The sequence below is a fragment of the Rhinopithecus bieti genome, unplaced genomic scaffold (assembly GCF_001698545.2).
Source record: "Rhinopithecus bieti isolate Rb0 unplaced genomic scaffold, ASM169854v2 scaffold_21601, whole genome shotgun sequence".
Taxonomy (NCBI): domain Eukaryota; kingdom Metazoa; phylum Chordata; class Mammalia; order Primates; family Cercopithecidae; genus Rhinopithecus; species Rhinopithecus bieti.
This window is the reverse complement of record NW_016810227.1, coordinates 367,633-389,805: the sequence shown is the minus strand read 5'-3', so window position 1 is coordinate 389,805 and position 22,173 is coordinate 367,633. Positions and strand designations below refer to the sequence as shown.

General features: G+C 45.5%; 1 protein-coding gene and 1 long non-coding RNA gene across 14 annotated transcripts in view; one reads left to right on the top strand and one right to left on the bottom strand.

The window, feature by feature from the left end:
- PPFIBP2 (PPFIB scaffold protein 2) overlaps positions 1-22,173 on the bottom strand; it is a 147,985-nt gene that overhangs the window by 17,884 nt on the left and 107,928 nt on the right. For 11 of the 13 annotated variants that reach the window (XR_001889103.1, XM_017891642.1, XM_017891647.1 and 8 more), the window contains 11 exons: positions 18,344-18,455; positions 15,889-15,950; positions 14,709-14,784; positions 13,214-13,317; positions 11,331-11,398; positions 9,727-9,784; positions 8,690-8,731; positions 4,395-4,533; positions 3,206-3,238; positions 2,648-2,789; positions 1,848-1,976 (listed from right to left, as the gene is read on the bottom strand). Coding sequence is in view for 12 of the 13 variants with exons in the window: in XM_017891642.1 (XP_017747131.1) it covers positions 1,848-1,976; positions 2,648-2,789; positions 3,206-3,238; positions 4,395-4,533; positions 8,690-8,731; positions 9,727-9,784; positions 11,331-11,398; positions 13,214-13,317; positions 14,709-14,784; positions 15,889-15,950; positions 18,344-18,455 (965 nt within the window). In the remaining variant the exon portion in view is untranslated. The remainder of the gene's footprint in view (positions 1-1,847; positions 1,977-2,647; positions 2,790-3,205; positions 3,239-4,394; positions 4,534-8,689; positions 8,732-9,726; positions 9,785-11,330; positions 11,399-13,213; positions 13,318-14,708; positions 14,785-15,888; positions 15,951-18,343; positions 18,456-22,173) is intronic. The other 2 variants (XM_017891650.1, XM_017891654.1) reach the window with 1 other exon arrangement.
- LOC108541889 (uncharacterized) lies at positions 10,949-21,079 on the top strand. The gene is made up of 4 exons (XR_001889104.1): positions 10,949-11,174; positions 18,423-18,575; positions 18,716-18,949; positions 20,956-21,079. It is a non-coding gene; the product is annotated as an uncharacterized LOC108541889 (long non-coding RNA).

The window sequence follows — 22,173 nt, the reverse complement described above, 5'->3', positions numbered from 1 at the left end:
AGCGCAGTATTGGGGTGGGAGTTACCCGATTTTCCAGGGGTTGTGTGGCTCAGTTCCCCTGGCTAGGAAAACGGATCCCCTTCCCCCTTGCGCTTCCAGGTGAGGCGATGCCTCGCCCTGCTTCAGCTCTCGCTGGTCAGGCTGCAGCAGCTGACCAGCACCGATTGTCCGGCACTCCCTAGTGAGATGACCCCAGTACCTCAGTTGAAAATGCAGAAATCACCGGTCTTCTGTGTCGCTCGCGCTGGGAGTTGGAGACTGGAGCTGTTCCTATTCGGCCATCTTCGGAATGATCAGGTATACTTTCTAAGGGCTCTGAATTGGTCTCTGACTTACTTAGACTGTGTCTTTAGATTCGCTAGCCTGTAAAAGCTAATGGTTCATGTTTCTTTTCAAGGTACCTGGAGTCTGGGGATACTCATTCAAAGAATGAATGGATCTGGAAAGGTTCTGTGTCTCATGCACCAGGAGGACCTGGTAAGACTAGAAACCTGTTTGGCAAGCTGGGGAAGTGGAGTATCATATCCATGTGCAAAATAAGCTAAGGCTCCCTTCCACAGGGGATGCAGGTCTGCAAACAATATGATGCATTTAGGGAAATGGCTTTTCTTCCTTAATTGGATTCTAGACTGTATTATTTCTGAGAACAGATATTTGAATTATACGCATCTTAACCAGCAACTACCTGTACTTTGCATTGGTATATGGCAATCTTGAGGGGACTAAACTGAAGAGAGTTACAGCTTACTTTTTGCCTTTTGGTTGGATATAAAATGTCACATTCAAATCCTGTGGAAGGCCCCCAGGAGTACTGATCTTGGCTGAGTAACTCAGAACTTAGGAGATACTGTGCTGGAGATGATGTTGTAGGGACTGCTTGACTGGGGAAGAGAATATGGAAAGGGGTTTCCCCAAAACACAGTAGTAAAGATTCACCTGTGCAGGTTTGAGGGGTGATACTCTTTTTCAGAGCAGGGAGATCAAAGGAAAGTGGGTAAAGCTAGTAACTGGAGGGTTTCCACCAGGGACACCTCTGGAGAAGTTTAACGTTTTCTATGCTTTTGTATTAAGGTATGATGGGAAAAGTGACATGAAACTTCCCACTTTGATTCCAGTGCCATCCCTTTGTAACCCCCTTTAGTTAACATCCTACAGTAAAGTTTGGCACAGGATTATGAAAAATAGTGGCAGATGTGGCCAGCTCCACCAACATCTTTCTGCAGAGTCTTTGTGGAAGGATGGAGCTGACCCAGAGGCAGGTAAGAGACAAGGCTCACTTTCCCGAATATACTAGAGGCTGTTGACTCTTGAATGGCAGACAGCTCATGTAGTAGCTCATGTAATCCTCACGATAACTTTAATAGAACAATTGTTTTTGACATCTACTTTACAAGTGAGGAAATGGAGGCATAGAGAGAGATATTGTATAATCCAGTTTAGAGCTCACAGCTAGGAAGTGGTTGAGTAGCGATTCCTAGGAATTCCCTGGGATTCTAGAATCTGCACTCTTCCTGGCTATACCAAGGCTATCCATCTAGTGTGTAAACCCACTGCTGAGAATGGGTTATAGGTGTGTAGCACTGTTGAGGTGCTCAGGGAGGCCCAAGGGCCCACCCTTCTACCCTAGCTCCCTACCTCCAGCTGTAGGGAGCTTCTTATCTTTACCTCGGCATACTTGTAAGCATGAGCAACATCCAAGGATGTTGAATGGGCAAGTTGAGAAGCTCTGCACTAAGGATTCCTGGCTTCTATTTCTGAAGGCTGTGGGACAACAAGCACCCTCTCCCCACTCCACCCTGGCTGGGATTTTACACAACTTTTTGTAGATGGATTGGAGGGAACCTTACCTTTTCTGTCCCTTGGAGTCCCTGGTCCTAGAGAGTCTTGGCCCTGCGGTCGCCCGGAGCCCACCTCGTCGAAACTCTGCCATCCCCAGAGTGTCAGTGTTGAAATTTCCTGACTGAGTTCTTCGGATTCTGCATGAAGAAGAATCCATGGAGACTGTCATGGAATAGTTGGAAAGCCTACAGTCACTGTGCTTCCTTTTTTGCAAGGCCATGCAGGCCAGCACAGGGACTCTGGGCAGCACTGTTTCTCAGTACCTTCCCAGAGATCAAGGATCACAACCTATTGCAGCTCCTCCGCCAGACTCAAGCCTCAATTCTAATCCTGCCTCTGGGATTTGGTCACTTGCTATAAAGGTCAAAGCAAAGTTTGATGCCTTGTAGGAGGCCCCAGTTTCTGCCTCATGTCACAAAGTGGATCAGTTGGGCCAGCAAGTACTTGGGTTTCAAAGATTTTTCAAGGATTTCTTAAAACAGATTGACTCCTAAGAAGGGAGAATACAGTCTCATCTGTGTCTGTCCCAAACCCCATGTAGCTGCAGAGATTATGTTCAGGGTGTGTGGAATAGGTGGGTGCCTAGGATACATGACATGAAAGGCAACTGGATATATTTAATGGGTGCCTTTCATACTTCTCCTTCTCTTGGCCCTGAAAAATATCTAAGATTCTTCTCTTTAAACATGAACACTCTGTTCTGACTGCTGTTTCAATGTCTAATGGACCAGGGGCTTACACAGACTCTTTGCCCAATCAAAAAGAAAAATTCAAAGCAATATAATTAGGATCAATAGCACCAACTTACTTTCCCCAGAACTTCTTAATGCCTTTGGGATTCCGTTTACCATCTGGTGTCAGAGGAGACTGAGGACCTGATTCAGTGCCCGATGATGTGGATGAGAGGTCATTGACCACAGCAGTGTCATCCCAGCCACTTTCTGTGTCTCCTGAGATTGGAAGAAGGCAATGAACGTGAATGTAAGGACGTGGCCTCTGGAACCCTTCTTCCTCAAGCCTGGGCCCTCCCCTTCAGTGGGAGTCCAGATAATCTGCCCAGTTCTGCCTTCAGGCCAGAACTCCATACCAAGATCCCAGAGACTAGTGGGGACTCCAGGCTTCCTTGCTGAGAAATTAGTGTGCCCAATATTTCAAATGTAGGTGAGCTAATGTCTTTAATGTTAAGGATTTGGGGTCCAAAGTACTTGTGGATTATTTCAACAAGGAGCTTGTTCTTTTTCCTCAGAGGGAGATGCAGGAATGCAGGCAGTAGTGGGACCCTGGCTGAGTGTTGGTGAGGGGGAGGGTTAGGGTAGGGAAACAAAGGCATTCTCACTCTCCACCTCACCTGGAATGGGTACAGTACCTAATACGGGGGCACTGACACTCCGGCCACGATCTCCAGTGAACCAAGAAGCAGAGAAGCCACATGAAGAAACAAGAGAGGCCAAAATCCAGCCCAACAGAGTTACGGGGAAGCAAAGAAATAAACAAAAGAGTGTCATCGAGCGAGAGAGAAAAACTCAAACAGAAAGAAAAATAATCCCATGGAGAAGGATGGGGTGAGTGGTGACTGACATTGAGAGGAGGTTTCATGTGAGGGGACCAACTGCTCCTAGTGCCCCTTTGTGACAGGCTGAGGTGTCCACACCCAGGGAAAGGAAGGGACAGCAGCAGGGGCTGAATACTCCAGGTCACGGGCAGCTCTTGTGCAGGTGCCTGGGCTCACTCAGCTCACACTAGAACAATCTGAAGCCGTAGTGAGTCCAGTTTGAGTGTCACTAGAACTCACTCAAGGGCTTATCTGAAGTTCCTGCAGCCAACGGCAGAGCTGGCCTTCATGAAGCCAATGCATAGGCCAGTTCAGAGAAGAGCTGAGGCTGAGGAGCCTCAGGAAGAACTCTGCCAGGACCAGAAAGTTCCCTCCTGGGCCCATTGAATCTTCTGCTGCTGGTGGGGAAAGATGGCTTGTTTTGAATGAAAAGCAGCAAAAGCCTCTGTGGTTTCAGGTCTTACCCACCGAAAGGATACCTGTAGACCGACACCCTTGCCCATTGGCCACTGACTCCATTTGCCTAAGGAAATGCTCCCACTTGGAGTGCATGATACCCCCCTACTGGGAATAGGGAAGCTGCAGAGAAGAAGGTGGACACAGGAGAGAGAAGATCAGAATGACAGAGGAAGGAAGCGCGAGGGGCAGGAAGGGTAGAAGGGGGTATCTGAGAGGAGGGAAAACAATGCTAGGAAGGACAGGAAGAGGTTCGAGAGGAGGAAGAGAAGAAGAGAGGAAATGAGGGTGAAAAGCTGCAGCTGAAAAGAAGTAGGGGATACACACACCCTGGTTTGCTGAGACTGTAGAATGCTTACCTTAGAAAACAGCTCACCCAGGGGGAGCCTCTAGAGGTGGGACCACCCCAGGGTACAACTTGTTCCAGCCACCCACCCCACCATTCTCCAACTGTGGATTGTGGTGGTAGGTGCAGGGATCTTATACAATCACTGAAAGTGCCAAGGATGCTGCTCAGAGGCCACCAGCACCAGGACTGGACACTCACTCAGCCTCAGCAGGCTGCTCCCCGTGGCGTCAGGCTGGCAGACAGTGGGAGGAGATTTGGCAGCCTCTCCATTGGGCGTGGCTCCTGAAAGCTTCCCAGGTAAAGTGGGATATTTGTGCTCCGCCAAGAAAGGGCTGCCCTATTGGAAGGTGAGAGAAAAAGAGAGATACCGACTTAGCTGTTAGCCTCAGTTAGGAAATCCTTGGATACAGAACAACTCCCTGTTTTCTAAGAGCCATTTTTCACATATGGTGACTTGAAGACCCCTCAAAGATTATTTAGCTAGTCTGAGAAAAGGGACAAGAGTTCCAAGGAAGGAAGAAACTTTTCCAAGGCCACACAGTAAGACAGGGACAGAGTCAAGTGCAAATCTGGGGCTGACTGCAACTGCCTCTAACAGGAAGTGAAGTTGTCTTGTAAAGGGGCCTTTGCTGTCTGGCCTAGTGCTCAGAGACCCAGTGAATTAACAGCCATGAATTACTCTGCAAGCTCTTTGGATATGAAAATTGGTATTCTAATAAAAGCTGCCTAGTGCTTTATCATACATACATACAAATATATGTAAAATAACAATCCTGCAAGAGAGGAAACTGAGCTCAGTCTGGTCTGGGCTTCTCTGTTTCCCCCAGATTTGCTTTTCTGTGGTGAGGAGAGAGGTGCTTCTGCTAAATGGGACCCTTACTCAGACCAGGCAAGGGCAGATCTCTGTGAGGGCCTGACCAACTGCACAAATGATATGGATCTTGCCTGAGAGCGGGTATGGTACAGAAGAGAAATTATAGTTTAAATTTGGAGCAAAAGAAGAAAAAAACCGTATATTGTGATCATGGCTTCTTTAAAAACATCATGTTAAGGCAAGCATAAAGATACACACACTCTTGGGGAAGGTGACAACAAGAAACGGGCCAGAGGACTACATGTCAACAGAGCTCTTTTGGGAACTTAGGATCATAGTCTGCACGAGGTAGAGCCTCAGTGCAGCCAGCTCCATGCTTGGACCCTGGCCATGGAAAGGTCCCAAAGAAACAAGCTGATTAAATGAGGAAGGAGATAGCACTTATTTGGTAAAGAGGCATATAATGGCCTCTAAATCTGCAAACCCGAGAGAAACACAGTGGAATGTACTGTGAAAGTGAGAATAAAAGAAAAGTGAAATTGAAGCAATGTCACTACAGGAATCAGCTGTGGATCACCTGATTAGATCCAGAAGAAAAGTAATATGAAAAACAAACAGATTTCAAACTGACAAGTCAGAACAGTAATGGAAGGCTGCTGTGACTGAGACATCTTCTGAAGTTCCATTTAGCTAAAAGCCAAATATCCAATATATTTCCAATTCAATTTGCTTATAAATGTATGTCCTAGAAATTGTTTGAGATTCAGTTCATTCATTGAACATTGACTATAACTCCCTAAAAATAATTCAGAAAGGAGAGATACAGGAAGAGGAAACTGAATTCTGAAAGAATTCTGGAAGAACTGGCTGGTAGAGGAGAAGTAACTAGAACCTTGAGAGAGGAAGGCCATGAGATTTTCAAGTTTGTGATGACCCATGACATAAAGATTAGACATGATCAGACATCTGGTCAAGACCCACAGTTTCCAAATGGTAGTTCATGTGCTGGCTGCTCTTCATAATTACCTGCGGCACTTGTAAAACAACATGAATTCCCAGATCCCTCCTATGCCCAGTCCCTGATTCAGTCCCTCTGGAAGCACACCCCAGATGTCTATATTTTTAACAAGCATCTCAGATTAGCTCAGATTATACTAATGCAGTCAGACCCAGGAACCACTGACTGTGAGAAGCTAGTGTTCAAAAATTTTAGAGACCTGAAGGGCATGACTCCAAGCTCCCTATTATATAGGACATATGGGAGGGGGGAAGAGCTCTCAAAAACAGGTTTCTGGTTGCATCATCACGTATGCTCCCTCAAGGTGGAGTAGAGACAGCCAAGGAGCCAAGTGGGCCACCCGGGGAACTCCCTGAGGAGCAGAGATGCAAAGAGAACACATACCTAACCCAAGGATGGGGTTTAAAAGGCAGTCCAGACCTATAAGAAAGATAGCAAAAAGGAATCAAGGACAATGGAAAGGACTCTCTGAGCTCTGCTCAGGCCAAGAATAAGAGCTGGGAAGAAATGACTCAATGATGCGGAAGGCAGTGCAATGTCAGGACATGACGCAGATGCTCAGCTCCAGTTCTGTTTCTCCAGTCTCCAAAAAGAACAATCCTCCTGGCTGTGGGGGAACAGAAGCCCCAGCCAAGGGAGTAGTGTAGAACTGATTATCCAGCTGCTTTAAATTAGAACAGAGAAGCAGCACTCCAGAATGGAAAAGGCCTAGGCTTTGAGTCAGACCAACTCAGACAAAGCTCTTTCTCTTCCACCTCTCAGGACCTCTGTTTGATAATTTCTAAATGGAGAATAACAATTCCTGCCTCAAGTTTGCTAGGAAATAACATATCCACAGGGCCTACCACACAGTGGACAGTGGATAAGGAGAAAAACACAGGAAATATCACATACCCAGGGCCTAAAGAAACAGCAAGCTAGAAGAGCAGTCCTTAGACCAAGGCAGGCGCTGGTGAGACTACATCTAGAATATCACACTCCAAGTCTGGTCCAGGGCACAACTTGAAGAATACATTGAGAAACTAATGCTGATCCTAAGAAGACTAAGTAGCAGCTTGAAAGGCTTGTGATCCATGCACATGAGAAGGTGATGTTCAGCCCAGAGAACAGAGCACTCAGAGAGGGCAAGAGGGACTTAAATTCCAGAGCTGTCAGAAATAGAGGAGATTGACTTTTTCCATGGGCTAGACACAGAGAGAGAGGATCAGCAGATGCACATTTTAGAGAAGCTCACAGAGCTAGAAAAGAATACAAAGGATGTCTTACAATGAAATGAGCTCTCAGTCACAGAAAGCAAGAGCCAGTTTAAGCAAGGGCCAGATACCAAAGTTAGAAATGCTGCAGAAAGATGGCTGTGGAACGGTTCTGCACCCGTGGAGCAGTTGTGGGGAGGACAGTGGTGTATGTGGGTGAGGGGAGAGGGGTGACCATGTTGAATAACTGAGGTTGTATAAGATTGTGATTATGGTCAAAACCATATAAGAATTAAACTTTTAATCTGGAGCATTTTTTCCTTTATAAATAGTCCCACATCACTCATATTTCTTGGTAATCAAATTGGCATCTTAAACCTTGAGCCTGTGAACTGGGCATGTTTCCAAAGGAGGAGGTGGTCACTTACAGGTGTGCTTTAGAAACACCTGCGAATGATCTCTGTGAAGCTGAGGTGGGAGGGGGGACTGCTGAGCGATTTAACAGCTGTCTCCATAGGAAGCCTTTCAATTCACAAAGGGACCACACCAACCCCAGGCTCAAGGGCCTGTGTTCCAGAGCACCTGGGCAGGTGAGCAGGCAGAAGACTTTTGCTGTTCAGATGGCCCAAGGAATGGCTGCTCACTTGAAGCACTAACTGCTACAAATATGGAAATGTAGAGAAGCCCCTTATATAGATGCAGATGTGCAGAAAAGATCTTTCTCTTACACAGATGTGGAGGAGCAGAGATGCCTCATATGATTCATCATATGGATGTGAAAACATAAAATGACCCTCTCAGGCAGAAGTCAGAAAGCAATGAGAAGCTCCATGTTTCATATGGACATGGAAGCAGGGGACAGAGAAGGGAAATGCCATCAGCCTCACAATACATTTTCCATATAATGTTATAAATGGTCGTTGGGTGTGGCTGAAATAATGCTAATTATATGAATCTTCATTTCTTTATGGGCTCAACATTTGTGCACTGGCCTAAAAACTTAATCCTCTTCCATGACAGGCTTCCCTGGAGAAAATCAGTCCTAATGGAATTTTATAACATGACTTGTTCATCAAAGCGGGACTGAGTGTACACTCGTGTTTTTTAAACCATGACGTATCAGTCCAGAAAAGATGAGAGCTATCACATTCTTCAGTGTGCTGAGATCGTAGCAATCCCCTTCCCAGTGATTAAATCTAGATTACTTTGTTAAAGATTAATTTCTCTGAGCCTATAAAATGGAGGTGATAATAATAAATCCTGTCCCACAGATAATGGTAGTGAAAGCATATTAAATAGCTGAGTGCACATAAAAATAAAATGGGAGAGAAAAGTTGCTTCTTTCCCCTTGCCCTCTTACTCCTTACAGTTAGCACATTTTAAGGTTATGAAAACTATGACTTGCTAAGTTAAAATACTAGCAAACAGTGTAAGCACAAATAGGCGATAGGGCATGAAGTCAATGTACCTTGGGTTCTACCACCGGGAAGGGCTGGTTCCCATCCATATACTATGGGGTAACAAGAGGATTTCGTTTATGTGGAGAAAAAGAGACTTGTGTTATTCACAAATAGCAACAACTCAGGACTACCTGTTTGCTTAAATCTGAATGGCTCATCCCCTCCCTCCACATCTTCATGTCAAGTAATCATCATCCACGGCAGGAAAGATCCCCATCCCACTCCATGGACAGATGTCCTGGGTAGCTGCCAGCAACATGACCATGGCAATCAAGAGACACGTGACCACGGGAGCAGAGCCATTGAATAAGCCCAGGGCTCCTGCCAACTTCAGCCTTTATGGTTCTCCACTGTATCAACAAGGAGGCTGATGAACATTATTGGAGACCAAGGGATGGTATGCAGCACAGGCTCACTGAAGGGTCTCTATCAGGGCAGGTTCCCTTGGTCTCTAATGACCAAGCTCAAGAGCCTGCTACTGTCCCCTGCAGGATGAGGTCCACCCACATGATCAAGGGCTACTCCCATATAAGGAGCCACAAAACCCTCCTCCATAGACTCTTAAAACAGCTCACTCCAACATCCTGAAGATCCTACATCTTCCCTTGGATCATCTCCTTTATTCACATTAATTCATCATTAAAAAATCTGTATGATGTCCCCAAGTGCCCCAGGGATATAGGACTAGAAGTCAAGATCTTCCCTGGCTTGATCTGTCTCATGGCTCTGACCTTACCTCGTCCTACTCCCCACCATTTCCCAAAACCTGCTGGTGCCCGGCAGACTCTAACCAAGCTTTGCCGACCTCAACATCATCTCTCATCAATTCCAGGCAGCGTTTCCTGAATTGTCCTTCCTCTTAGATGCTTAGGGCCACACCTGGTTGGTTAATTTTCTCAGAATGTTCATGTCATTCCTGGTTCCCCCACAACTTTATAAAATCCTCTACAAGGTAGGGACCAGGACCTGCCTATATATATCCCAGTACTATGCTAGGCCCAAAAAAGTAACTCAGTCATCTTTAAGGATAGGTTGATGAGCTGACCTTATCCATAGATTCACTTCTCAAGTCTTCTAGACTACAAGAGAGCTTTTTCTGAGCCCTGAAAAAAACACAAAAGAAAGAAATAATTACAAGAAGGAGGTACATGTTATCACTCACACAGAGGCCATTTCAAATGCTTAACCAGTGGTCTTGGGCTTAGGTTCAAGGTCACTGAAAAAAAAAATACCCTCTCATAATAGCCGTTACATACAAAATGAGACTGGCCCACCTTGGGGGATAGACTGGATCAATAATGTGTTAGCAAGGGCATGAGGGGGTCACTTAAATCCAAATGAAATGTTCTTGGCATTGCACAAAAAGCCAGAATACACTCAATTCTGCTGCACTGAGGTGACAATTGTGTGGTCATAAAAGACGAAGGTCTACAGTGTCAAAAGAGCAGAAAGGCACTGATGCTGGGCTTGTCTGAGTCTAACAGTAATCCAGGGACCAGGGACCTGGGCCTCCTCAGAGTGCAGATGAACACATTAGCCAGCCATGGCTCTAGAACATCACCTGCTAGGACCCTTCCACACTCTGTTCTGGATCTGCATGCCTGTCTAGTCTGCTTACACTCATTTGGTTCTCTCAGGGTCTATTTTGCAGAGAAGGGCACCAAATGTGTCAAGAGGCAATGCCACCAGTGGTCACAAGGGTAACCTGTGCCAAGTCTCCTTGGCAGTCATATTTCTCAGTTTATACGAATAAGTCATCATTTAAACAAATATTAGTCTCTTGTAAATCTGGTCAGTCTGAGTTCCTTGGTATTGACCTTCCCTCAGTGAACTCATAAACCACAGTTCTTATTCTCCAAAACTAAGGATTGCCTGATCAACTTCTTTAACATTACCATTTTCCTCTGGGCTAAAGGCTCAAGGGAACAACTGCTTTCTGGAAAGTGGACTCAGAGTGCAGGCTCTGGAGACTCAGCACCATTCTGGGGAGTTTCTGTGATGCTTGTGGTCATCTGCCCCAACACCTTAGCTGAAAGGCAGCCTGCTCTTTGTAGTGAAACCTCCATGTTACCCTTACATGGGGCTCAATTTCAAAATGTGTGCTAAAGTGCAGGCCTAGGGAACTAGATTTAGGTTTATTTTAGAGGGAACAAGACAGATGGCAGTCAAATGACCTCAGAGGTGAGCCCATTATTAGTTCATTGTTGTGAAGCATCCCTAAAGCAATTACACCAACTGCTATGAGAAGACATGACCATCCCTAGAGAGCTTCGATTGCCAAAGGGCTAAATTCGCTCTAAGAGCAGGAAGCAGAGGCTGACAAAAGCAACATACATCACGCGATGTTCTCAGCTCTGAGGAGCTGTTGTAAGACACAGATGAGTTGCAGCCACCTCTCCTCTGACGCTCCAATCCCTGGCCAGATCCTTTCTCAGTGACAATGATCCACACCCTCAGCCTGAAGGATGAGAAGCCCTTCTGTGGCCAAAAGAGGTAGGCCTGGTTTGTAACTGCCCTAACAACAGATGGGCAGGTGCACCTAGGATGCAGTGGCCATGCTTACCATTCATGGCCCTCACCATCCACTTCAGCAGCCCCAAGGCAAGCCTGAGAGCACAGTGGCTGTGGGGAAATGCCCAGGCCTCTTACCTGGTTTCCAGTGATTTCTGTGGCAATGGAGGTGGCCCCACTGTAGGAGAGCTACATCTCGGAGGCATCTGCACCAGAGACAGAAGAGTCATGGTAGAGGACAGTCTGTTTGGGGACCACCCACCATCTTTCCCCCTTCTTTACATGATTCCTTTTAGGGAGACATTTCCTTCCTGGGTACAGCCATGGTGGATACATCATTATAGATGCCTTGCTCTTTCAAGATGCCAAGGGGGCGTGGTAGGCCTATCAGTCCATCTGGGCCAGCTTGCCTCTCCTTCCTGGGCCCTAGAGCTTAGATCATGTTCATATCCCAGCAGTAGAGTCCTGAGACCTGGGTTCTTGGGCTTTTTCTGCTCCTTCCCTTCCTGAGCTTGGTTCTTCAGCTTTTCCTTTCATTCAGCAAGCCACTGCACACTCTTTTAAAACAATTCTTTTGGCTTAGGTTAGCCAGAGCCAAATTTTGTTGCTTTCAATGAGAGAATCCCATTTGATATGGTCACCCAATAAACATCAGCAACATCTACTCCCTGCCAGGCCCTGTGCCAGGTCTGGAGCAAGCACTCCCCACATCTGGGAGACAGACAAGTAAACTAGGAGAACAGAACAATGTGCAATGTTCTTTTGGCTCCAACACCTGTAACACAATATGGGAATAGTGGGAGAGAGAGGCTCCCTCTCACTGGTGGGAAGCTGAGAAAGCTTTGGAGAGGAGAACAGCTGAGCTGAATTTTGAGAAATGAAAACTGGTTAAGGCAAGAAAGGAAAGAACGTTACAAGTGGAATGACCACGAGCTAATGATGGTATGAAAGAATATAGTCCCGTGTCTTCAGTACTGCACCTAGCACAACACTGTGCCTTCAGTAGTGCACCTAGCATCACAGGCGGAGCCACCTTGAGCTAATGGTGGTTATGAAAGAACACAGTCTCCAGTACTGCCTCTTTTCTCTAGATCCTAGCATCCTCTTGGTCTACTATGAGAACAACTCTGGCATTACAGTATAGTTTTAAAAGCCTGGGCTTTGTGGTCAGACCTGGGTTCAAGTCCAGATTCTGCCAGGTAGAGTGTTCATCACAGTGACCACATGGAGGTATACAGTAAGACTTGGACACCGCTATTCTGTAATTGCCAGCAATCTGGTGTGCTTGTTCTGAGTCAATAACTGGCTCACTGGATGATGCTTTTGCTCCTTAATTAAAAAGGTTGAACTGAAGCACTAAGATTCTTTTCAGTTTGATAGTCTGAAGTTTCAGGAATCTTTTGGACCCTAGGCTGAAGCCCCTCCTTCACCTGAGGTTTTGTTTATTTGTATCTAGCTTAAGTCTAGAGAGAGTCATACAATAGGACCAGATTTTAAACAAACGAAATAGATGAGAAGGAAAATCTGTGTCCTGGCTATAGGGACTGAAGGGCATATCTGTCAAGAAGGAATGCAGCATTTCAGAGGTTGCAGTTAATTCCTCTAAATGAGCAAGACATGTTTGTTCATTCAACAAATATTTGTTAAATTCTACTGGGTATCAGGCATTACTGCAGACCTTGGAGAAAGGGTGGTAGATAAATCAAACACCACCTTTGGTCTATGCTTACATTCTAGAGGAAAAAAAAAAGATAAAAATAAACTAGCAGCCTGATTAAAAAGAAGAACTCCTATCCTTGAAAGTTCCAGTATCCACCATGCTGCCTCCAACCAGAGCACAGGCCAGAGCCTCAGCCTCTTGCTCCCCTATCCCCACCACAGCCTGAGGGGCACTTTATTAAATTTAAGTATTCACCTGCCAAGATATATACCTGACACATGTCTGACTAGATCCTCCCTCAAGCTCAGGGCAAGCTTGGAGGAGCTGCTGAAACCCTACATCATGGATGGAAACACAGTACCTCTTGTTTAAATAATTCTTCAGGGCCCTTATTTGTAGTGTTCCACTTTCTGAAACCTCCCTCCAGTTCTTCTTCATTGATTGAGAGAGTTCTCTCCGAAGGCCCTGCAAGCATTAATGCAGTAAGAGCGAATTGTTGAATTCATACTGTGTGAATTGTTTAGAAACTTATAATCATACCACAAAATTTTAACATTGTATCGCCTTCATTAAGAAAGACTAAGAACTATATAAAGGGACAGTAAGAGTGTGATTCTGAAGAATCTTCAGGGCATCTGAGCAAGGGCTGGCATCAGGATCATTTCAAGGTCAAAGTTTATTTGCAGAACAGAGGTAAGGTAGCCCCTGCCTCCAAACTTCTCACTCCTTAGCTACAGGCAATCAAAGCCCTGAGAGTGACTTGATCCATGATCTTAAAAAGAGGGCTGTGAGGCCAGGTGCAGTGGCTCACGCCTATAATCTCAGCACTTTGGGAGGCTGAGGCAGGTGGATCACTTGAGGTCAGGAGTTCCAGACTAGCCTGGTCAACATGTTGAAACCCCATCTCCACTAAAAATACAAAAATTACAGGCAGGTGCCTGTAATCCCAGATACTCAGGAGGCTGAGGCATAAGAATTGCTTAAACTTAGGAGGCAGAGGTGATGGTGAGCTGAGATTGTGCCACTGCACTCCAACCTGGGTGACAGAGTGACACTCCATCTCAAAAAAAAAAAAAAGAGGGCTGTGTGTGAGGGCTGGCAGAGGCCCTGGTCAGTGACCAGTCAGCCACATCCTGGCAGAGGCTTGGCTTCTTCCCAAGAAGAGGCAGAAGCTCAGCCAGAATCAGAGGTTCCTGAATATCCTTCAAAGCAGCCCTGTGCTGTGAAATAGCTGCTTCCTCAGGATCTATGATGGGAGCCCAGGTCAATGGCATGAACAGTGAAGACAGCCTGGCACATGCACCACTATGCCCATAAGAATCCTGATGCTGCCTGCATGTTGCATTCAGTCTGGGCAGCAAATATAAAACACAGCAGCTCTCTCTGTCCTGTGACTTCCTATAGCAACTCAGACCCAGCAACTCGAAGAAGGCTCCCAGAGGGCCCTCTGAGTCTGCTGCAGAGCTTTAGATTTTCTAGGAGGTGGATGAGCTCCAATCCTCAATGACAGCACTGAGTTGATTTTTGATCCAGGTTTAATTGTACTTGCTGCCTCTAAGGTGTGTCCTGGGAATGTGCATAAGAGACCCTCCAAGGGTGGGGAATTCACAGGCTTTATATTCTTGGTGATCTGGATAGTCCCTGAAGGCCCTGAACTGACTTCCATTTGTTAATATTTCTGGAAATCAACAACTGCTAATTTCTCATCATGCAGAAAAGTCTAAACAGCTCTGTTCTCCAGTAGAGAGTCTTCTCCGAAATAGAGGTGAAACGGCTGCTAGCAGGACTGCCCCTGGATTTAACACAGCTGATAGAATATCTTTCAGAGACAACGATAGGATTGCCCTTGCTCTTACCTTGAGTGACCACCACAATCTCCTTTACCTTCCGGTACTGGTTTAACAGCCCCGTAAGCTCCTCTATCCGATGGTCCTGCCACAGTGTGAGCAGAGATTTAGATTAATGCTACGCTGGCAGCTCAGATGATTTCATTTTGGGACCCACGCTATGTTCTGGGCACAAGGAGAAGAAATCCCACGTGGAACCAAAGGAAAAGAGTGTCCAGGCCCCATTCCACAGAGCTGGGATTTCAGTGGTCTGCCTCACAGGCATCTGCAGGCATTCACGACTCTACCTGAAGACTGTGAGTCATCTGAGACACCCTTCACAGGGCTTAAACATTTTCAGAAGCATGAAACTCACTGTCTTCCTACCTTCCTGAAGTGGTCATTAAAATCTGCCTCCTGGTCCTAGTGTTGCCCACTGGAGCGACACAAAAAAAGACTAAAATAAAGCTGTCATATTTATCCCAATATACTCATTTGTTCCCTAGGAGTCTGAGATACCTCATACTGCAGAGTGAATTCCCAGAGGAGATCATTTCATTCAAGGCAAAGGCCTTGAAAGGAACTTGGGAGACCACACAGGTCATAGACAAACTTGGGTGTGAAAGCTGGCTATGCTATTTACTAGTTACCTGACCTTAGGCCAAATCACTTAAGCACTCTGAGTCTGTTTCCTCATCTGTAAAATGAAGGGTTGTGATCCTCAGAGATGATGTTTATACCAGCCAGGTACTCTTTATTTATAGAGGTGGCTATTTATGACTATGCCAAAATTAGATGCAAAGGATAAACGGAGGCACGGCATGCTGCCAAGTGTCTCTATGATGGTTCTATTGTCAGATCATGCATATGGGAGATTGGGGGGGCTATTTTGCTAGGAATTCCAGCAAGAGCTATGATATTGGCAGTGATCACAGCAGCAGCAGTATTTTTTCCCCCCACACCAGCAGGAACAGGCAGGGCTATAATCTGCCTTTAGGAGATTCCATTTAGACAAACTTTCCATTTCTCAAAGCCAAAAACAGGTGGCAGAGGCCAGGTCTCTAGGAGGCATAAGTCATTCTCCTGACATACCCCTATGTCAATGGCATAATAAGCATGGCCCTGTCCAGAATATCAGAGACCAGCAGGGACCAAACAGAGCCAGGGATGTAAGCATGGAAAAGACAGGGCTACCCAATGACCATCTTACCTTATCTTCATTGGCAAGCAGCAAAGTTTCCATCCCCATTTTCAGACGTTGAATTTCTTGGTCTAAAAGAATTCAGGTATAGAAAAAATTATTTATATAAATGCAAACAGCTATCCACACTTGCTATGATGCCCCCCAAGTTCAAATGAAGACTTTCCATGTGAACATGGCTCTTTTAGTTCTTTAAAGAGGCCAGGATGGTGTCTGCCACAGACTTGTTCTCCTTAAATATTTGCTAGACTACTAAATGAAGGAATCCAGTATGCTATCTTCTCTTTACAGACATTTATGGGCAAAATCAAAATGCCCATGTACTCGAGGTGACACAGAGGAAGACAAAAATCTTTCAAAACCAACATCTCCTAAGAATATAGACATTTTTATGCTTTACAACTTGAGCAGGCATGTACCTGGGCTTCTGGCTGGCTTTGAAGAAAATCATACAGTCTGACAAATTGTAGGAAGAGGAGAATTTAACATTAAAAGAATCTACAGTTGAGTGAAGACTGGGAAATAAAAATTATGTAAAAGAGTTGGTACTTGGCTTAATTTGAAATGATATAGTCAAAACTGACTAACAAATGTTTAGATGTATTGGGATATATACATATATGCAAATGCTGGGTTAAGGATAAACAATCTTATTTCATCATGAACCAGAATTTCCCTATGGGCTGAGAAATCTGTCGGTCTGCGGTGGAAAACCCGCAGCCTTCTCTCAGTTTGGACCCAACAGGGACTCTGTTGATTCCTTAACTGTTTTGGAGAGCCAAAGGAAGCTGGAGGTCATTTGCCAGATATTCTAGGAATTGGCACATAGCTAGATTGTTCAAAGAAGGATCTATGCCTCTTCCTAAATGGGAATAGGGTTGTCTATATAAAAAAAAAAGTACAGGAGTCAAGGGAATATATAGGCCTCCCATTTTCTTTTGGGATGCTTGTTACATCTAACAAGAATAGCAACAGTAGATCTATGGACTTTGTGTAAATAGTTGTGGAGATTAATTTTCAGAATAAAGTGGATAATCGCTTGCTCATTATTTAGGCTCTGGGTAGCTAACATCAGCTCTGCAGCTCACTTTGCTGGGGAGGGCAGTAAGCTCCATATGAAGACTGGCAAACCCTGATCCACTGGTCAGAAGCTAACTTCGACAGCAAATGACCCAAGGACCAGCTCTAGAAAGTACCCAGTAATGGAGTGGGGTAGGGCCTGGGAGGCTCAGACTCTGGGGAGAGGAGGGGTAGACTGGGAAGGCTGCCTGGCCTAGAAGTCATGACATGGGGCACTCTCTGTCCCGGCTTATCATCAGAGATAGTCCAAGGTGTCTTAGGAGAACCCAGCCTCTATAAGCAGGCCTTGGCAGGTAGGCAACACAGCCAATGGCTTGGGCGGACACTGAGAAAAGCTAGGAGAGGGATGAGCATGTTGACAACTAATTTCCTTCTCCAGCCTAAGCCATTGTTGCATGGCTTCCACACCCCAGCTGGGGATCCAAGCTAAGCAGTGCTGAGGCCAGGATGTGACTAGGTAGTGACACCAACCCGTAGGACTATATGATCTTCAGCATTGCTCTGCAGCTTGGTAGTGAGTGGAGAAGTTGAAAGGTGTGTGATCATTTTGTATATATGGCAAACAGCCATAAAGATTTATGTGTTCATTACAGTAGTTGAGGATTTATCCTCTATTTTTGATCAGCAAGACTTGAACTCCTCAGGGACCATTCACCATCCTTTCACTTATTCAAGAAATATTTCTTAGGGAAATATTTCTACAATGGGCCAAATATTGTGCTGGGCTTTGTGGATATGCTCTTAAACAAGAAAAATATAGTCCTCGCCCCAGAGTGGGGATAACACACAACACTGGTAAGTTATAATAAGTGCTAGGCAGGAAAAAGAAAGGCTATTGAGTTAGAGAATAATAGGACTGGGGCCACCTATTTGAGTTAGGGTGGCCAGGAAAGGTGTTTCTGAGAGTAAGATTTGAAACCTCAAGAATGAAAAAGAACTGACTTGTTTCTGTCATCTCAGGGCCTTATACAAGCATCAGGCAGATATCCATGAAACAACTGAATAAATTGCTAAAGCCTCCCCTTTGGTGATGATACAGAAGTAAGGCCTTTCAATCAAATGAGAGAGTTAGGTATTTCCTGCATTTTCAGTAAAAGCTCCAGAGGTGGCTGCACAGAACTTCTGTGCATCTGAAAAAAGCCTTCTAGTTAGGGGAGAGTTCCATGGGAATGATTCCACAATAGCGCTACATTATAGGGACACACACAAACACACAAACTGGTGCATCCATTCACTTGGCCATGCTTGCACACATATATGCATATCCATTAGCATGGCTACACACACAAGCATATGCACACTCATTTATAGAAATACATGCTCACTTATAAGAGTAGGCCCAGGGACCCAGACAACTGCATTTTGTCACAGTCAAGCTAGTCACCTCTCTCTGTGTGGTCACTGTGGAGAGCTGCTGTCCGGGAGAGCTGGCTGTGCAGACGCTCAATTTCTGCATCTTTCAGGGCCACCTGTTCTTGCAGCTGGGCGACTTCAGCCTGGAAAAGCAACAGAGGATCCCTACCAGGTCAGAAGGACTGCCAAATCATGATGAAGTGCCTCTCGTCAGAGTCCAGAGCCCATCAGGCACCAGGGTGCATCAGGAGTTAGGAGAAGAGGTGAGCAGTAGCAGGGGCTCACTGCCCTCTCCACAGGTAGAACTCTGCTGACTGAACTCACTCTTCTAGGCCATCCTGGCCCTCCCCCACAGCTCTGGACATCAATGTGCTTCTTTCCCTGCATCTTCCTACCTGACCAGGTTTTCTCTTCCCTGGCCTGTGAGGACTGGGATTGTGATGAGGAGTTGGAATTGTGTGCAATGGGAGGGCTGTCCTTGGTGCAGAGGAGGATATTCTGGATGTGGTCTTCCTTCTCCCAAGATATTCATGCAGTAACATTTAGAGACACCACTGTAACAAGTGCATGCAGCTTTCATCTTTCCAACCCACACAGAAAATACAGCAGAAGCCAAATCACCACTGGTGGAGAAAAGGTAAGCCAAGGGCTCCCTCCCTCAACACGCTCCTACCCTTTGGGCACAGTCACTGCTTCTCTCCAACCTCCAGGCATGTGTGCACGTTCACTCATATATAGATGTACAAACATTGAGGAGTGCTTAATTTACATACTTTAGCAAAAAAGCATGTATACACAGCTCATAAATCACACATACATTCATACTTGCACACACACAGGCAGCTGCACTAGTTGGTTCCCATGTCGCAATTAAGTAGTGCAGGTTAAATTTCACACACAACACTAGGTGTGGTTGTTCATGCTTTCCCATACTCATTAGGAGATCAGAATTGTATAGGTCCTGTCCCAAGAGGTACCTGGATTTTGGAGTCAAACAAACCTTGATTCTCTTTAGTTGGGTGACCTTGGGCAAGTAAGTTAACCTTTCTGTGTCTCAGCTCACCTATAAAATGGGAAAAACTACACCTACTTCATGGGACTGCAATAAGGCTTAAGATAATGGTTATGAACGACCTAGTCCAATATTTAGTATATACTAAGGGCTCAATAAATGCTACTGCTATTTGCTCCTCTCATCCTATTCTTTTCTTTGTGGATAATTGGTTCAATTCTCTCTGCATCAAACCAGGTAAGAAAAGGGATGAGCATCGAATGTGGAGTTGGTCAATAAAAGACAGCAAAGGCTTCTCTTCTGGCCACCCCTTCCCCATGTGTTGGCCCTATCATGTCCCACCTTTGATCCTCAAGGTCATAGTATAGGCTGTTCATTTCCACAAAGGCCCAAGTTAATATTTGAACAACCCCAAGTAATTAAGTGAGTACTGGCCCTGTTGGCAACTCTGTTGCTGGACAGGCCTTGTGTTCAGTTTCAGCACACAGACTGAGCACCCACCCTGGTCAGCCCCTGCGCTCACTTTCTTACATCAAATCCTCACAAGAAACCACCTGAGGAAACAATATCTCCGTAAGTCATCAGGGAGAAAACAGGAGTAATACAAGATTCTGTGTCAGTCACAGAGCTACTCGGTGACCAGGCTAGGATGCAAACCCTGGCCTGCCTGCTCTCTCCAGTGTCAGGGCTCCACCTACCACTGCATGTCTGCTTCTGAGTTAACAGGACAGATGAAGGCCACTCTTACCAGGCTTGGGCTTCCTGAGCCCACCTCAAGGGTTTCTGAATCACCTTCCCTAACATCCCCCAAATGGGACAGGGATGACCATATAAAGAGATGACAAGGGGTAGGGTTTCCTTATTCCAAAGTTCATAATGAAGCACTGCCCCTCTACTCACAGAGGCCAAGAGCTGGGTCCTGCTGTGCAACCTGCTTGCTGAGACATGCAGCTATAGAGCAGTTTATCAGAGCTCACTCAGGGCAAAGATGCCCATGGGGCTTATGACTCATGGTGACAATGGCTTCTGAAGATATTAGCTTTGGGACTCTCAATCTCCATTTCTACAAAGGCCAGATGATTCTTGAAAGATATTCCTTTAACTTTTCTTGCATCTCTCCACGCCCATTTCTCCCTTTCTTTGTGGACAGGATGGGCACTGGTCTCTGTCAGAAATATGGATACCTGATGCTTGTCTGCTGGCCCCACAGTTGGGAATTCAGCAGTGTGGACTGATCAAGACAGAATCTAGCACCTGGCACTATGAGGGCTCTTCTTCCTGAGCCCTGCCTCTAGGGGAGGTCCTGTAGGTATATACCATGGACCCTACAGACCAAGTGACTGCGTCCAACCTGCCTTGTGCCAATTTCCACAGAAATAGGCCAGACACTATAGGGGCTCTGTTATCCTTTGAACGATCTCTGTCCCCGCAGTTGGGAAGGCCAAGAACAGTCCAGAGACCTACTTGACTGTGTATGCTACTGTCTGGGTCCCTGGAGGTGCTGTGCCTCATTAAACCCAGGGACCATGCCCTACTGTCATTGCACTGGGAGATGAATCCCCTTCAGGGACTGAGAGGCCTTAAGCAGAAAAGTGAAAGACTTCCAAAAACAGTGCTGGTTTTCTCTGCAGGGAATCATGATGATGTTGGAAACAACATGAAGGCACAGGAATGACACAGACCCAGATGTGAACCTCAGCTTGGCCACGCTGAGCCTCTGTTTCCTTCCCAGTCAAGTGAGAATAAAAAACATATACCTCACTAGGTGATTTTCTGGATTATATGATCAAATGTGTGCAAATAGCTTGGTACATTCTGGCACATAGGAAGTGCTCCACGCCAGGTAGCATCTCAAAGGTCTACATGCCAAGGCAAAGAGCTGGGGTAATTTAAAAAGAAAAGTGTTATTTGGTTTTATGACAGAGGGTGTACAGCTTCAAAGGTTTCTCCAAGACAGGGCTTGTTTGAGTGGGGCATTGTGATGGAAGGTTCTGAGCTACTGGACAAAACCAGTGCCCCTAGAGCTGGTGCCTGTGAAGCATACACATACAAAACTACACTCAGATACACACAGGCCAGGACACAGATGGGTCTGATTGCCTAGGCTTGGTACCAAATAGCTGTAAAATCTTGGGAAAGTTAAATCTCTCTGTGCAACCATTTCATTATCTGTAAAATGATTAATCAAATTATTTTACATTTATACACTAGATTACATATTTACATATGTTCAGTGCTTTATTTTGATAACATGAGAAGTCATAAAATTTTAAATAATAGCATGATATAAATTATCAACAATAAAAATTAAGAGACAGAGATAGGGAGACCCTGATGTTTGAATATTTCTTCCTGCCAAATCTCATGTTGAATTGTAATCCCCAGTATTGGAGGTGGGCCCTGATAGGAGGTGAATGAATTATGAGGGTAGATTTCTCATGAATGGTGGTGCCACCCTCTTGATGCTGTCCTCGCAATTGTGAGTGAGTTCTCATGAGATGAGGTTGTTTAAAAGTTTGTGGCACCTCCTCTCCTCTCTCTCACTTGCTCCTGCTTTTGCCTTCTGCCATGACTGAAAACTCCCTGAGGCTTCACTAGAAGCTGAGCGGATGCGACCAGCATGCTTCCTGTAAAACCTGCAGTACCCTGAGCCAATTAAACCTCTTCTTTATAAATTGCCTAGTCTAAGCTATTTACTTGTAGCAATGCAAGAATGGCCTAACACAGACCTAAAACAGAAGAGAATACATGGAAGGAAATATTAGCACTGGTAGTACCTGGGTGGTATGAGTGCTTTTGATTCCTTTAATTTTTTATGTTTTGAACATTCTCTACAGTGTGTGTTACTG